The sequence below is a fragment of the Nilaparvata lugens genome, chromosome 8 (assembly GCF_014356525.2).
Source record: "Nilaparvata lugens isolate BPH chromosome 8, ASM1435652v1, whole genome shotgun sequence".
Classification (NCBI taxonomy): domain Eukaryota; kingdom Metazoa; phylum Arthropoda; class Insecta; order Hemiptera; family Delphacidae; genus Nilaparvata; species Nilaparvata lugens.
The window spans coordinates 50,076,857-50,091,675 of record NC_052511.1 but is presented as its reverse complement, the minus strand read 5'-3'; the positions used below and the strand labels follow the sequence as shown (position 1 = coordinate 50,091,675).

At 33.0% G+C, this 14,819-nt stretch overlaps 1 protein-coding gene across 3 annotated transcripts in view; it reads left to right on the top strand.

The window, feature by feature from the left end:
* LOC111044174 (sodium-independent sulfate anion transporter) overlaps positions 1–14,819 on the top strand; it is a 53,291-nt gene that overhangs the window by 10,835 nt on the left and 27,637 nt on the right. For 2 of the 3 annotated variants that reach the window (XM_039435013.1, XM_039435014.1), the window contains exon 2: positions 6,355–6,566. In XM_039435013.1, the coding sequence (XP_039290947.1) occupies positions 6,398–6,566 (169 nt within the window). In that variant the 5' untranslated portion in view covers positions 6,355–6,397. Of the gene's footprint in view, positions 1–6,354; positions 6,567–12,570; positions 12,919–14,819 lie in introns of those variants that run through there. The other variant, XM_039435015.1, reaches the window with a different exon arrangement.

The following is a 14,819-nucleotide window of genomic DNA, read 5'->3' as shown; positions in this document are numbered from 1 at the left end:
AAAGATTTTCTCGACTCCCAATAATATTGATTCATGGTGGATGGTTTTTTATTCAAATATTGGTGAATTTCATCAATTTTCCCCAAATTGCTTTTAAATGATATTATGATAGAATATGTGTAAACAAAATAGACCTTGTAAAATTCTCATGATGTTGAAAATTTCTGAATATTGAATTTGGTATAATATTTGAAGTTGGTTTTCAATATTGTGTCAAAGCATAGAGTAGTTTCTGAAATCCCAAACCAAATTACATTAACGACATGAAATCTGCAAAAAATAATCAGCCATTACATTTCTACTAGTTCTTTCTGTCTTTGATCATAACAGAAGAAATAGAATGATTAAGACGAAAAACAGCTGAACAAAAATAACAAAGAACAGGACATAACAATATAACGATATAAACAATATAACAATGTAAACATATATAACAATAGAAAGAAATAGAATGATTAAGACGAAAAACAGCTGAACAAAAATCCGGTATGTAATAAAAATAACAAAGAACAGGACAGAACTAATTGCAAAATATTATCCACTGAAAATACCAGAGAAGATCAATAATTGAAAGGAAAAATGATCCTTTTCCTGATGGAATTATTAATGAACTTGATTTAAAATTTCACGAGGAAAACAATAGATAAAAATAGCAGTTGAAAAATGATTCAATTCTTTGAATAATATTATTGAGGAAATCTATCAGGCTCTAGAACTCAATGAAGGAATGGATTAAAGAGTTTCATAGAAGCAACAAATTGACTTGAGAGAGAAACATATAAATTACAAAAGAGAAAAATTAAGAGAGGAAAATGAAATAGGAAAGATTAAAAATTAAAAGACCAAAATAAAATACAAATAATATATAACCACTAACGAATATTCCAATAGGAAACAATGAGAACAATCGAAATGAATTTGGTTTCCAATGGGGAAAATGCTTCTTCATCCTGAAACCTGTTTTTACTAAGAAAACGTGTTTTCCACACAATTGGTCAATAAAACCAAAGTACAATAATTAAAATCTACGGTCATAATAGCATTTTCTCACATTATTTCTATATGAATCAGTTGGTAAACGCTTTTGTGAACTACAATTAGTATGTTCTCAACCAGTTTGTAAATCCAGTCATGAGATATTATGCCTCAGGTATCCATTATTGAGTTTTTGATTTATTGAGACAGCATTAGTTCAGTGGGTGACATTGACGCTATTTATGAAAAATGCTACATTTTGGAGTGAATTTCACTGTAGGTTTTCACTGTAGAATTATGATACTCACACAAAGTTTCCAATTATTTATGTTTCCTAATAAAATGAATTTATATAATATAAATTAGGATTATACGTGTCATCATTGATGATATTCATATATTTTTAACCAGCTTCGTAAGGGTCTATTTTAAAACTTGACAAACTGGAAACTTGACGTAATGAAATTTTGAAAAATTGAAAATATACCTATAACCATCCTGGGTTAATTAAGAATCTATATGCAAAATTTCAAGTTGATCAGTCCAGTAGTTCAGATGTGATGATGCGTCAAACTTAATTTTCCTATCCTGTACGTGTTTAAGCCAGTTTTTTACTTATTATAGTACTAGCCGACAGGCTCGATTTGCTCGCGATATCCGTCTAGCCAGGGATCCGCCCCCTGGACCTCCGACTGGATCGTCCGAAAATGAGATTATCGGGCTCGCTTCGCTCGCCTGCATTTTTCATTTGAGCAAGCTTCATTCCATCAGAAAGTCAAAGTACTGAGAAAACGCAGGAAAGCTGGGAAAAACGTTGGACAAACGCTGATTTTGGGCGTATCTTTGAAGAAATATTAAAGTCACCTCATCTCAAAATTTTTAGACCCTAGCTAAACCTCTGTGCCAAATTTGAAAATTTTCTGTCTATTACTTGATGAAATAACTGAGAAAACTAAAAAAAAAAAAACGCTAATTTTTGGTGTATCTTTGGCGTTATTCCAAATTCCTTCTAACACAACATTATTACAGCCCAGCTGAGCTTCTGTAGTAAATTTGAACTATTTCTGTTCATTTGTTCTCGATAAATCTGAGAAAAAGCAAAAAAAAAACTCTGGAAAAACGCTAATTATGGGCGTATCTTTGACGTTATTGCAAATTCCTTCTAATACAACATTATTACACCCTAGCTTAGCTTATGTACTAAATTTTAACAATTTCTGTTCATTTGTTCTCGATAAAGCAGAGAAAAAGCAAAAAAACCGCTGAAAAAACGCTAATTTTGGGCGTATCTTTGACGTTATTGCAAATTCCTTCTAATACAACATTATTACACCCTAGCTGAGCTTCTGTACTAAATTTGAACATTTTCTGTTCATTTGTTCTCGATAAAGCTGAGAAAACGACCTACAAGTTTACAAAAATTATTTGCACATGAGGGAATCGAGACTAGAACCACAAAAGACACTATTTCATTGATCAAGAGTCAAAATAATATTATATATATATAATTTGGATTTTGAAATTCAAGTATTATAAATGAAGTGTCTATAAATAACAACTAGGATATCCATCCAAACTTATAAGAATACTATCTAAAAATAATACGGATTGGAATTTGAATTTGTATTTATTAAAGTTTCACCAGAGATCTAACAGTTTGGATGAATTTTATTCTTTGTTGAATCAAACTCAAACAAGTGATGAGCAAGTAGCCTTTCAATAAATGAGAGACATTGACCATTAATCGATTGAATGGAGTGAATATCGGTCAATGATTTACTCCTGAACTGAATTGACCATGATCAATGATCAGTTAACTGTTGGTCAACGATCAGTCAACTGTTGATCGAATATGCAATTATTGTATTTGCTAGACTCGTTTGTGTACGTCACAGATCATGTCAACCGGGTACAATGCTGTTGGTGAATGAGTTTTCGATGTCAATACTGATTTATGGGCGAGTTTGATAGGACATTAGTTATAGTATGAGGTCCACGTTATAATGGCTGCATTTGATCAACATTTTTGTATTGCTATCCTTGTCCATCATCCTTGTATCATCTCCGTATCATCCTTGTATCATCTTCGTATCATCTTTGTATCATCCTTGTATCAACTTTGTATCATCTTTGTATCTTCCTTGTATCAACTTCGTAACATCTTTGTATCATCTTCCTATAGTGAGGTCCACGTTATAATGGAAGTATTTGATCAGCATTTGTATTGCTATCCTTGTCTATACAATCCAGATTAGTTATAGAATGAGGTCCACGTTATAATGGCAGTATTTGATCAACATTTGTATTGCTATCCTTGTCCATCATCCTTGTATCATCTTTGTATGATCTTCGTATCATCTTTGCATAATCTTTGTATCATCTTCCAATAGTGAGGATCACGTTATAATAGCAGTGTTTGATCAGAATTTGTATTGCTATCCTTGTCTTACATTCGACAAAGCAGATGATGCTACTCTTTTCTAGCTCTGAAACGTAGCCAGATCGGTTTTTAACCGATACTGATACCAGATCAGAATGTGGATACTGAGTGAATGTCTTTAATACACTGGCAATGGAGACAATGCATCTCCAGCCTATTTCAGTAATTACATTATTATTTTAACAAGTGATTTTAGTGAATTTTCATGTTATAAACTACATAAAATTTCAAGTGATGAGATGGGATGATCGAACAACGAAACAAACTCCCTTGGTAAGACCCAAAGTTCAATAGTTTTTCCAAAAGAATTAATAAGTTTTCGTTAATTTGAGGGCTCAGTATCATCCATGATGAGAGATGAATTATTCGCCCCCTGTTTCAATAACTTCAAACTTTATGATAATCTTTTTGTGTAGTTGAGAAGTTGATATTGTGGTAATTATTCATATTGAATGAAAAAGACTAAGAAATTGTCAAAAAACCACTGATTTATTGATAATTAGAAAGACCGGTTTCGGTTATTACACCATTGTCAATCTCTGATAAACTTATCCGGTCTTTCTAATTATCAATAAATCAGTGGTTTTTTGACAATTTCTTAGTCTTTTTCATTCAATCTTTATGATAATGAATAATTCATAAATATTAGACAATAGAATAGGATGGCTGCCTAGTTATTGAAGTTTTTTCAATTTATCACATAATTTTGAAACCATCCCCTCTCTTTAGTACACTTTTTAGAATTTGACAAGAGATGGATACGGTTCAAGTTCACAGAGATTCACATAAATGAAATCGGTAGTACGTTGAAATTGTATTGAATTTAATTGGCAGTGGAAAAATAAATGTTGATAATATAAGAAACCAATTTATGGCAAGTTGCGTTGTGTTTCCTGTATGACTTATCTCATATAGAAATAGCCTTCAATTTTGTGTTTGATAGTTTGTATTCTGTATCAGTGGTTGTGTTAAGTTTCATGAGTGATGGAATGATGATTTTTCTAGTAGGTCTTTGTTTATGAGTTTGTTTTTGATGTTGATTACCAATAACAATTTGTTCTATCACAATTTAATATCGGAGCACCGAGCTTCGTTCGTTATTAATTTATTTATTGACTATTGATAAACCGAACACAATTCTTTAAAATGATTGGGGAAGGACTAAAGCTGGGTTTACACCAAAGTTATTAACAAAATGTTGATAACTTAATCCTTATAGATTCTATTAGATTGAACATAGCTTATGATACATATGACGAACATATGTGTTCGTCAAGTTCCGTACAATCTAATAGAATCTATAAGGAGTAAGTTATTAACATTTTGTTAATAAGTTTGGTGTAAACCCAGCTTAACAGACACAGCCCAAAACTGTTTCTTCTCCGAATTTCGATTTATACACAATAAATAGTCCAGAAAGTAGGTTATGTTCCTTACACTTGAATTCAGGTCCAATTTTTAGTTCAAACATTTGAAAAAAAAGTTCTAATTTAGATTATTTACAAACCAAAATTAATAACAAAATAACACTCACTAATCACTTAAAATTGTCAAATAATGATAAACTTTGAAAATTATGATATACTCTAGTTTAGAAGGATTATCATGTAATGTCAACAAATCAAATTATTTTCATTAAGTCGATTAAATTGTCTAGCTAGATAATATTTCTCGCTGATTAATTACACAGCTGGAAATGAATCTGTTTCTCTCCACACACTCATCTTCTGTTTCGACAGACGACGAAATTATCATCTGTTTTTCCAAGGATGAATAATTGTTATCCTTTTCATGTCCTTCAGCAAGTTTTCCCAGGGATGAGACCTAGTGCAATCGAATTTTTATATCATAAACCTACTATGTTCCAAATTTCGTGAAAATCGTTAGAGCCGTTTTCGAGATCCGTTGAACATAAATAACCAGATAACCAGATATCCTATACTATTAAACGAGCAACTTCTGCTTATATGTTTAGATGTGCAGATGTTTAGATGTTTATATGTTTGTATTTCACCGGATCTCGAAAACGGCTCTAACGATTCTCACGAAATTCAGAACATAGTAGGTTTATGATATGAAGATTCGATTGCACTAGGTCTCATCCCTGGAAAAACTCGCTGAAGGACATTAAAAGGATAATTATTATTCATCCTTGGAAAAACAGCTGATGATGATTATTTCGTCGTCTGTTGGTGATGGAAGTGAGTGAGCGAGTTCATGAGTGTGGGACTATGTCAAAATTATGACTCAGCTGTTGAACTTTTGTAATCATTTAATCAGGTACTTGGTGCTGGTTGGAAGAAAGCCGGGTTATTTCCAATCCTGATTAATTCCAGTAGATCCATCTTTTTGAAATGGTCTTCTCTGATTTGGTTCACGTGAAGTTAATCAGAATTAAAATTTAACCGGATTTTGTGCAACTGGGCCTTTGTGAGGGAAATTTTTGCTTTCCTCTGGGAATTAATCTCAATTTACTGTGATTAGATAGTACATTTCTGTATGAATGTTATTATAATTTCTTCTTTAGTAATAAATGGTTTATGCTTTTGTACTCCAGAGCGAAGCTCGGTCCCCGATATTAAAAACATAAACAGATATACAGAAATTGCTCGCTTGATATAATAGGATACAAAAGTTCCATGCAGGCCTAATTGATTTTTGAAAGTGACACATCAAATTTCTATGTAGACTCCATGCACAAGTTTGTTGAAATAAAGTCTAGCGGTAAGGAGGGTGACAAACTTCGGTCTGCTAGCACCGCCTGGTACGTGGGTTCGAATCCCGCTGATGGCATGGACGTTTGATCATCTCATAAATTCATCAACACACTCTCCATTACCCACGAACAAGCAAAACGATCATGTGGGCATCATTCACAATACAAAACAAAATTCACTATCCTTTTCATTTCTAAACAGAGTTTTCTCTATTTTTTCCAGATATGATAACAACGTAAACTTTATCCAATGAAATAGTGAGGAAATGAAGCAAGATCTTCTCAAGAGCGATCTGAACCTGAGAGACAACATGCAGACCAGTTACACAAACACCGCCTTCGACGGCAAGCAGAGTGAGAACGGAAACAATGAGACAAAGATGGCAGATCTCACTGACGAGAGACGTGTGAAGGTTGGCAGCAATGACTTCATTTGTGAGTAGAATATTTCATATTTTTTAGTTGGCAATAGATGTTAGTTATTTTCCTCACATTTTTTAGCAATGTCATTTTTAATGTCCTAAACTTGGGAGAGAAATAGTACAAGGTATTCTTAGTTCTTTTCTACCGATCTGTGCTTCATTGTAGAAAAGAATAAATTAATAAATATACGGTATGGCAATAGTTATTCGTGCAACTAGTGCGCAAAGTGACAATTTGCTGCACCGGAAGAAACGTTTACGAATGGTTTCTTGAGTGCAGCAGAGGAACTTTGCGCACGTATTTCACATTAAATTTTTCCTACAGTTACCATTGAATATGAAAAGTGGGTAATTATGGGTAAAATTCCCTGAAATCCATCAAATGTTTTTCTGTGTAATTTTATTATTAATAAAAACCTTAATTTACTTGAAATTGAATAATGTAGTAGTAAATGAATGAAGGCGGCTGTCACTCATGTCGCTGTCATCCACTGTTGTCCATCGTTGTCATCGTTATTATTATAACGTGCACCACAACACTATACCTCAGTCACTGTTACTAACTTCATTTTGCTGCACTGGTGCTCCATATATAACCTACTAACTATTTTGCGTTGCCATGTTCCAAATCTGGAGTGCAGAAAAAAAAATCTGCAGTGCACTAGAGCGGAAAAGTGATTCTTTGCGTTCTGTAATCAGTGCAGGAATGGTCACTTTTCAAGGTAACTGTAGGAGAAAGTAAATTCGTATGGCTTTTGTTGGTGGGGAGTCCCTTGCGGGAAGGTCCCACCGCCTGAATATATAATTTAAGCCGTCAATGGGGCCTTACGACTGTCATACTTCAGCCGGGTCCGACATTTTAATGTGCCCATCCGATAACACGGGAGTGATCTGGATAAAATACTTTTGGTAATGAGAGAGTTTGAACCCGGGATCTCTATGCTGCTACGCAAGCACTCAATCCACTAGACCACGGATCACTCCTGCGATATGGTATTAATGTCAGAAAAGGCATTCTGCTCCTGGAAAATTTCAAACTCTATTGGGGTGGAAGCCCATTTTTATGTTAGCTGAGAACTCTTCTACGTCACACAGCGTCGACCAATCACGTTCGAGTACACTTCAGCTGCTTGGTAGACCACGCCCACAACGCTCTCTCATTGGCTGATGATTTCATTACGTAACCTAACTGTCTCCATTCTGTTGAAAGATACCATTTTCTTCAATACAATAGTTGAGATGACTTTTTCAAGAGACGAGAAGTTGGGGATTAAGACGGCCTTCACAAATATTCCATTTATTTATTTCATTTACACAACATCCAATATGTTTTTGTAATGTATTACCGTACTTGAAAAGTGATAGAGAAATTGAAATATTCTGTCATGAAACAGCATAATTTCATTTATTTATCCGACACAATCTAATCTTAATGGAAAATAATCAGAAGAAAGTGGAAATCTATTTCAGTTCCATCAATCCACCTCTGCAACTTTCTTTTCGGCCCACTATTTCTTCAGATTCCATTCCCACCTTGAAATTCTTTAATTATCTCAACCTTGAATTGCCTTGATCTTAGTCTGAGTAGCAGTTATATGCAGATGAGGTTATCATTCTATTTAGAAAAAAGCTCGAATTTGAAATCTGTGCCAAGTCTTGAGACACTATGACTGCACGGGTGAGGATTTATTACAAATTGGTTCTTTTTTATTCATCATCTCATCTCTTTCTATTTTCTTCTCTCTTTCCATGTTCCCCTCTCTTTCTATATTACCCTTCTATTCTTCCTTCTTTTCCACATCATCTTTTCAATTCCCTTTTATGCTTCTTCTATTCATCTCAGAACAATTTCTGAACAAATCTATAGTTATTATATTACAAATTGCTTTTTCATATCATATACAGTTCAATAATTATTTTCTTAGTCTATATTATGTAAATTCATCTATAATTTTGCTGTGTAGTGAGCTATTGTATATAAGTGTATAAGCCAGTATATATTGTAATCTACATAAATAAAGTACTCAATCAATCAAAACAACGTCTTTCTCTTACCGTACCATCATTTTAGAACCTCTTACCGTACCACATCTTTTTGTATCCTTCCTCTATTACTCGTCTAATTGTATTCTTCTACTATTATTCTTAACACTGTGAACCGTATGCTACGTAACTGTCTTTATACAGAATGTTTCATAAAAACGGGAAATTTTGAAGGTAAATAATTTCAAGTAAAACAAATCTTTAAATGAAGTTTTTCATATAATTCAATAGTAAAAATAATGCCATTTTAGATTGAATAATACCGTAACATCTATTTTTTGAAGATGACATCTTGCAGGTGTGTTCCTTTTCTACGCAAACATTCCTGTAGTCTCTTCATCACATTGTCCATGGTTTGACGTAACATTACAACTGGAATTTGAAATCGCTTCTGGAATCTTGGCTTTCAATTCTGCAACAACTGAAGAATTGAAAGCCATGATTCGAGAAGCGATTTCAAATTCCAGTTGTAATGATACGTCAAACCATGGACAATGTGATGAAGAGACTACAGGAATGTTTGCGTAGAAAAGGAACACACCTGCAAGATGTCATCTTCAAAAGATAGATTTTACGGTATTATGTATTCTAAAATGGCATCATTTTCACTATTGAATTATATGAAAAACTTTATTTAAAGGTTTGCTTTTCTTGGAATTATTTAACTTTCAAAATTTCCCGTTTCTCTGAAACACTCTGTACTTTCATTGTTTCTATATAGGTTCCCCTTCTAAGATTTTTCTTCTCATCTGCTCTTTTATCAGTTATTTTCAACGTATATTAATAATTTCTATCCCAGTCAATTCTCTTTTTAATCTACATGATCGTTCATCTTTTCCATTCATTTTAATATTCTTTCTTCTTATTCTCATACTTTATCATTGTCAAGTTTCTTCTGATTCTCTTTATTTATTCATTCATTCATTTATATCATTGACAGTCACATATATCTCTCTTTCTCGTCACTCTTCTCATTATCAGCATCTCCTTCTTCTACTGTTATATTTTTTATCATTTATAATTTCTTTCTCAACCTCCTCCCACTCTTTTTCTTCTTCTTCTCCTTCTATTTTTTCCCTTTTCTTCCTAGTCATTTCATCCTGGTGATCCTACCTTCTGGAATATCCTATTTGCATCGTTGTTTCTTCTTCTTTTCCTTCTCCTGTCTTCATCATCATCATCATCATCATCATCTCCTTCTTGTTCTTCTTCTTCCTCGCTTCTACTGTTAATTTTCTTCTTCTCCTTCTTCTTCAAGCGTGCTGAATGTCACCGATTTAGCCGCTCTTTACATCTTTTGAAGTGGTGAAAGTGAACAAACTCTCCTCTTGACTTCGCGTCCAGTCTGAAATGATCACAGAACGTTGCCAAATTTTATTGGCCGAATACCGACGAGAGAAGTTATATTATAATAACAACACGAGTATTTAACGCTTGTCTCTATTGTCTGCTTTATCTTCTTCATTTCTATTCCAATTTGTTTCTCTTTCTCTGTTAATTTCCTTGATGTAATTTCAAAATGGATAGACGTGTACAAAATGTACGGTTTCAAGTTTGTCGTGGAAGTAATAACGTTTGATCTCTTGACCTTTGTTCAGCTACAAGTTTTGAAAATGCAATTCACAGGGGGTCGATCATTTTATCAGAGAGAACAGAGATGATATATTTTTGATATATTTTATCTCTCATCTCATTAAAAATGAATAAGTAGAAATTCATCTCAGTTTGTGTGATCGTCATCTCGAGAATTCATGAAGGTGTAACCCATAGATGGAACTTATACAATATACAGTAAACAGGAATAAGGTTAATGAACAGTATTTGAAGTCTAAAATAAGGATGATTGTAATGATAATTGAATCCTCTTTTACGTTATAAATTTATCTGGCATTAGACTTTCGTGATGAATATTAATAGACAACACAACAAAAGAGTAAACTACGGTACCAAATTCTGTTTCTGCAAAAATCATAGATCTTTGGAAATGACTCCCAATTATTGGTGTAGAACCCACGTAAATAGAAAACACTTATTAAAATTTACACTATCTTCATAAATTTTTCACCTCATCAAACTCTTATTAGACAAACTATTGAGATTTTCACAACATATTATTCATTCGGTGAATGTAAAAGAATATGATTCTCTTGAATCATGAATGATCTTCCAATACCTGAAACAGCTTTTTTTTCACTAATCTGTCAAGAAAATATCAATCTACAAAATGAACAACAAACTGCATAGGCCTACTAGCTAAAAATTTAATGAATCTAATTATTAATTCTCATTTCGAATGAAAACAAGGTGAGTCACTTATATGCAACACATTCTCATGTTGTGAAGTACTTGAATAATCTCTCAAGAGCTGATTGAATAAACTTGAAAAAGTAACAAAATAATCCACACAGTAGGCCTACCTATTTCAGTTGGTTGCATTCCTCATTGAAAACTCTTGACTTACTTATGTAGTAAGGTCCACGTTATAATGGCAGTGAAAACAGATAGGAGATCAACACTGCCGATTCCCTGACTTGCCACTGCCTATTATAGCAGATACCAGTAAGATCCGATGTAATATCAACACTGTTCATTCCTATTTTAAATGATCAATAATTATATTTCAATCGTCAAGAAATTATATTTTTCAATGATTAAATAATTAATTTTCATAACTGAGATTAAACATTCTATTGAACAATTATATTTCTACATTATTCAATAACAATCTGAAAACGATACGGAGCTGGAATAGTATATTTCGCACCTAGAGCAGAAAATGAGATTTTTCCGGCTCGAAATCGGTTTTCAAGTCCGAGGCCGTAGGGCCGAAGACTAGAAAAGATTGAGAGCCGGAAAAACATTTTTGCCCGTGGTGCGAACGCTATTTTTCGCCACACACAAAAATAAACAATATATATATGAGAATAGTTGTTTACTAAGCACTTCCGAAAGCAGAAGTGGAAGGTGATAGCTCTAGCAAATCTGAATATCAGGAAATTGTCCAAGTATTTTTATTTTTTAATCTGATTTGTCTAAATAACCTAAAAGATGATGTTCAATTATGTGGGAGGTTGAGTTTATACTTTTTTATTCTTTCAATTGACAATATAGGATAATATTATTATATAATATGTTTTAATTATTGAATAATGAACACAAATAATGAAACGTTTTTTGATCAGCTGTTTTTTGATCACCTTTCTTATTTCCATGTTAGCGGCTGGAAAGGATACTCTTTCCGGCCTAGGCCGGAAAGAAACCTGTTCTGAAGTCAGACGAGAGTCGTCTGCAAACAATGTCTTTCAAATCTACGTAGGGACTGGAAAACAGCTGCTTTCTGTGCAGTGTGGCGAAAAAGTATATACAGCTATCTGCTTTGTCGAATGATAGACAAGGATAGCAACACCAGTGTTAATCAAATACTGCCATTATAACGTGGACCTCACTATAGTTGTAGCCTATAAATATTAAATGAAGTATAGAATCGCATTCTATTATTGGGAGATATATAATCTAATCAGATAACTTGTCTCATTGCTAACTTAGTCTAATTCAATTATTGTGATTATCATCACTATGCTATTAATATTCAAATGGGGAAAAACTTCGGGGAATAAAAAAGTTCTCACAATAACTACTCTTCTCTAATATAACTCAGTTTCAATATTGCATCATTAAAACTGCATATTTTATTACATCTCCTCTTCATTTCTGCTCTAATTTCCACCTTTTCCGTTCATTGGTTTCAGAGAATGAAATCCATCTTGAATTTTCCTTGAAAATCTCGCTTCTAATTCACACCTCAATAACGCGCTAGGCCAACCGCTGTCCGAGGGTTATCAATCTCCGGTTTTATTCATAACTCAGAATCAGATAGCGACAAGTTTTTTGCTTTTTGGCGAGTTTTTGATCCAGTTGGCCATCTGCCTATTATACACCACATCTACCAGCGAAATTTACAAGACTGAATTTGCACTAGTGGGTAGTCACTTTCAAGTAGTGGAGAAGTCTACCGGACAGTGCTTAAACGGTGGTTTAATGTGAATAATTGGTGGTGAATCGCTAGTTAATCGATGGTTGAAGTTAGTCAATCAGTGATCAATCGTGAAATTAATCGAAGCGTTCCATAAGGAATTATTAGAGAATAGTTTTATATTATACTGTGGAGAGTTTGGAACGAGTGTGGAAAGTTTTTGAACTGTTAAGAACGGGAAGAAACGTTTGGGAGTGTTTAAAAAAATCAATGGTTTCAAGTTTTTCTACATCGTTTTTTAATAGTTTGGATCATCCGTTTGAAGAGCATTGAAAAGTTATGGAATCATGTGAGTTTTCAAATCGAAGTTTCCAATAACGGTTTATCATTAAATCTCCCCTTAATTGCAATTATAATAATAATTTATTTTTGTCAAGGAACAATAATTACAAAATTGCATTAGCAATTTAAAGGAAACATTACAATAATAATTTGGTTTGAATTGTTCCTGAAACACAAATATAGGATTCAGTACGGTAGTTTGTTCCACCGTTTCAAATCTGTTTTCAGTAGATTGTCTCACCGTTTTAAATATGATTTCAGTATAGTTTGTCCTTCGAGTACGGATATCGGATAATAGATCGATTGTATGTTTATTACTTATTAATACACTATCTCCATTTAGCCTAATTTGTATTTCTCAGCCCTATACTTATTTGTACTTATACAAAAAAGTACAAATACTTATTTTCTCAATCAATACTAATATAAATTTATAGTAAATTATACTTTACTATAATGTAAAGTTGAATAAATTATCAATACGGTACTGTACATACATTTCAAGCATAGACTTCCAAGAAACAAAACACATTTGTGAATTCATTATTCATATTATCATCGTTTGTATTTCTTGTTATTTATGAATGGTTTAAAAACCATCTTTTCCTTTCTGGAGGAATCAAATTTTAGTATGAATTATGAATCGTTTCAAGACAATTTTAAGTAGTCAATTGAAATTAGAAGCCAATTGAATTAAGTAGCCAATTAATTTCAAGTAATATTGAGGAGCAGTTTCATCATTCGACTTGCAGCTCAGATGCATTTTATCAGTTAGGCTCAACTCACACTTACGCGACTCAGGTCGAGAAGAGACTCAACTCTAGTCGAGAGCATGTGTTTCCAAATGGTGACAGTCGCGGAGACTAGAATCGACTGAAACACATGCTCTCGACTAGAGTCGAGTCTCTTCTCGACCTGAGTCGCGTAAGTGTGAGTTGAGTCTTAAGCTACTTTGTTTCAAACATTGTTTGGTAGCCTATTCAATTGAAATGTCAAGTAGTTTCAACTTAGTGCTTGAATGAGTAATTGGGAATGAACTCTTTGAATTCCATTCTAAATCTTTAACAACGAATTCAGTTTTTGAGTTCTCATTTTAAAATGAATATAGCCAGTAGTTCATCTAGTGTTTATAAGTCACATTTTAAAATTAATTTATATATTCAGGATAATAGTTAATAGAAAATTTATGGGACTCAATTGATTAAACAATTTAGATACTCAACACAATTTTAGATTGGATTAGATTAATAATTGACAAAAAAAACTATTTTAGCAATAATAGGTGAAAAGAAATAATCTAAAAACTAGAATATTTTTCAGTAAGTTATGAGCTCAAGATACCTCTCAAACGAAGATGATTATGAGTTCTCTTGTGAATTCGATATTCTTATTTATTTATTTTCCATTTCAAAACTCCATTGTTCAAAATTAAGTTCATATACGAGTTTAATTCCCAATGAAAGCTTCCTTTCTAGGAAGAAATCGATCATTTATTGATAAGACCCTGTTGTTTTTTGGAATGTGTCAACTCATCACCCAAGTTGAAATAACAATTAGATTGCTCTAAATTAGCAAGAGCGCAATAATTATGTCTGTATGATCCTGAAATTGCCAACTTGCTCCAGTTTAAACTAGTGTGTCATTGTTGGGAGGCAGAAACGTTGGAAGGAGTCATGTGTAGGCCCTGACTTATGTCAGATAAATTATGAAATATCGTCAACATATAGACTGTCCAAATCTTTTATATATATGTGGCATGTTAAATATCGTATTGAATTGCATGCCACATTCGAATGGCATAAATGAGTGGAATGTGCCTCTTTTTATATACTGTATATATTTTTTATACATATATTTTTTAATGTTGACAGTATAGATTTCCAGAAATACGGGTGAAGCACTCGTCAG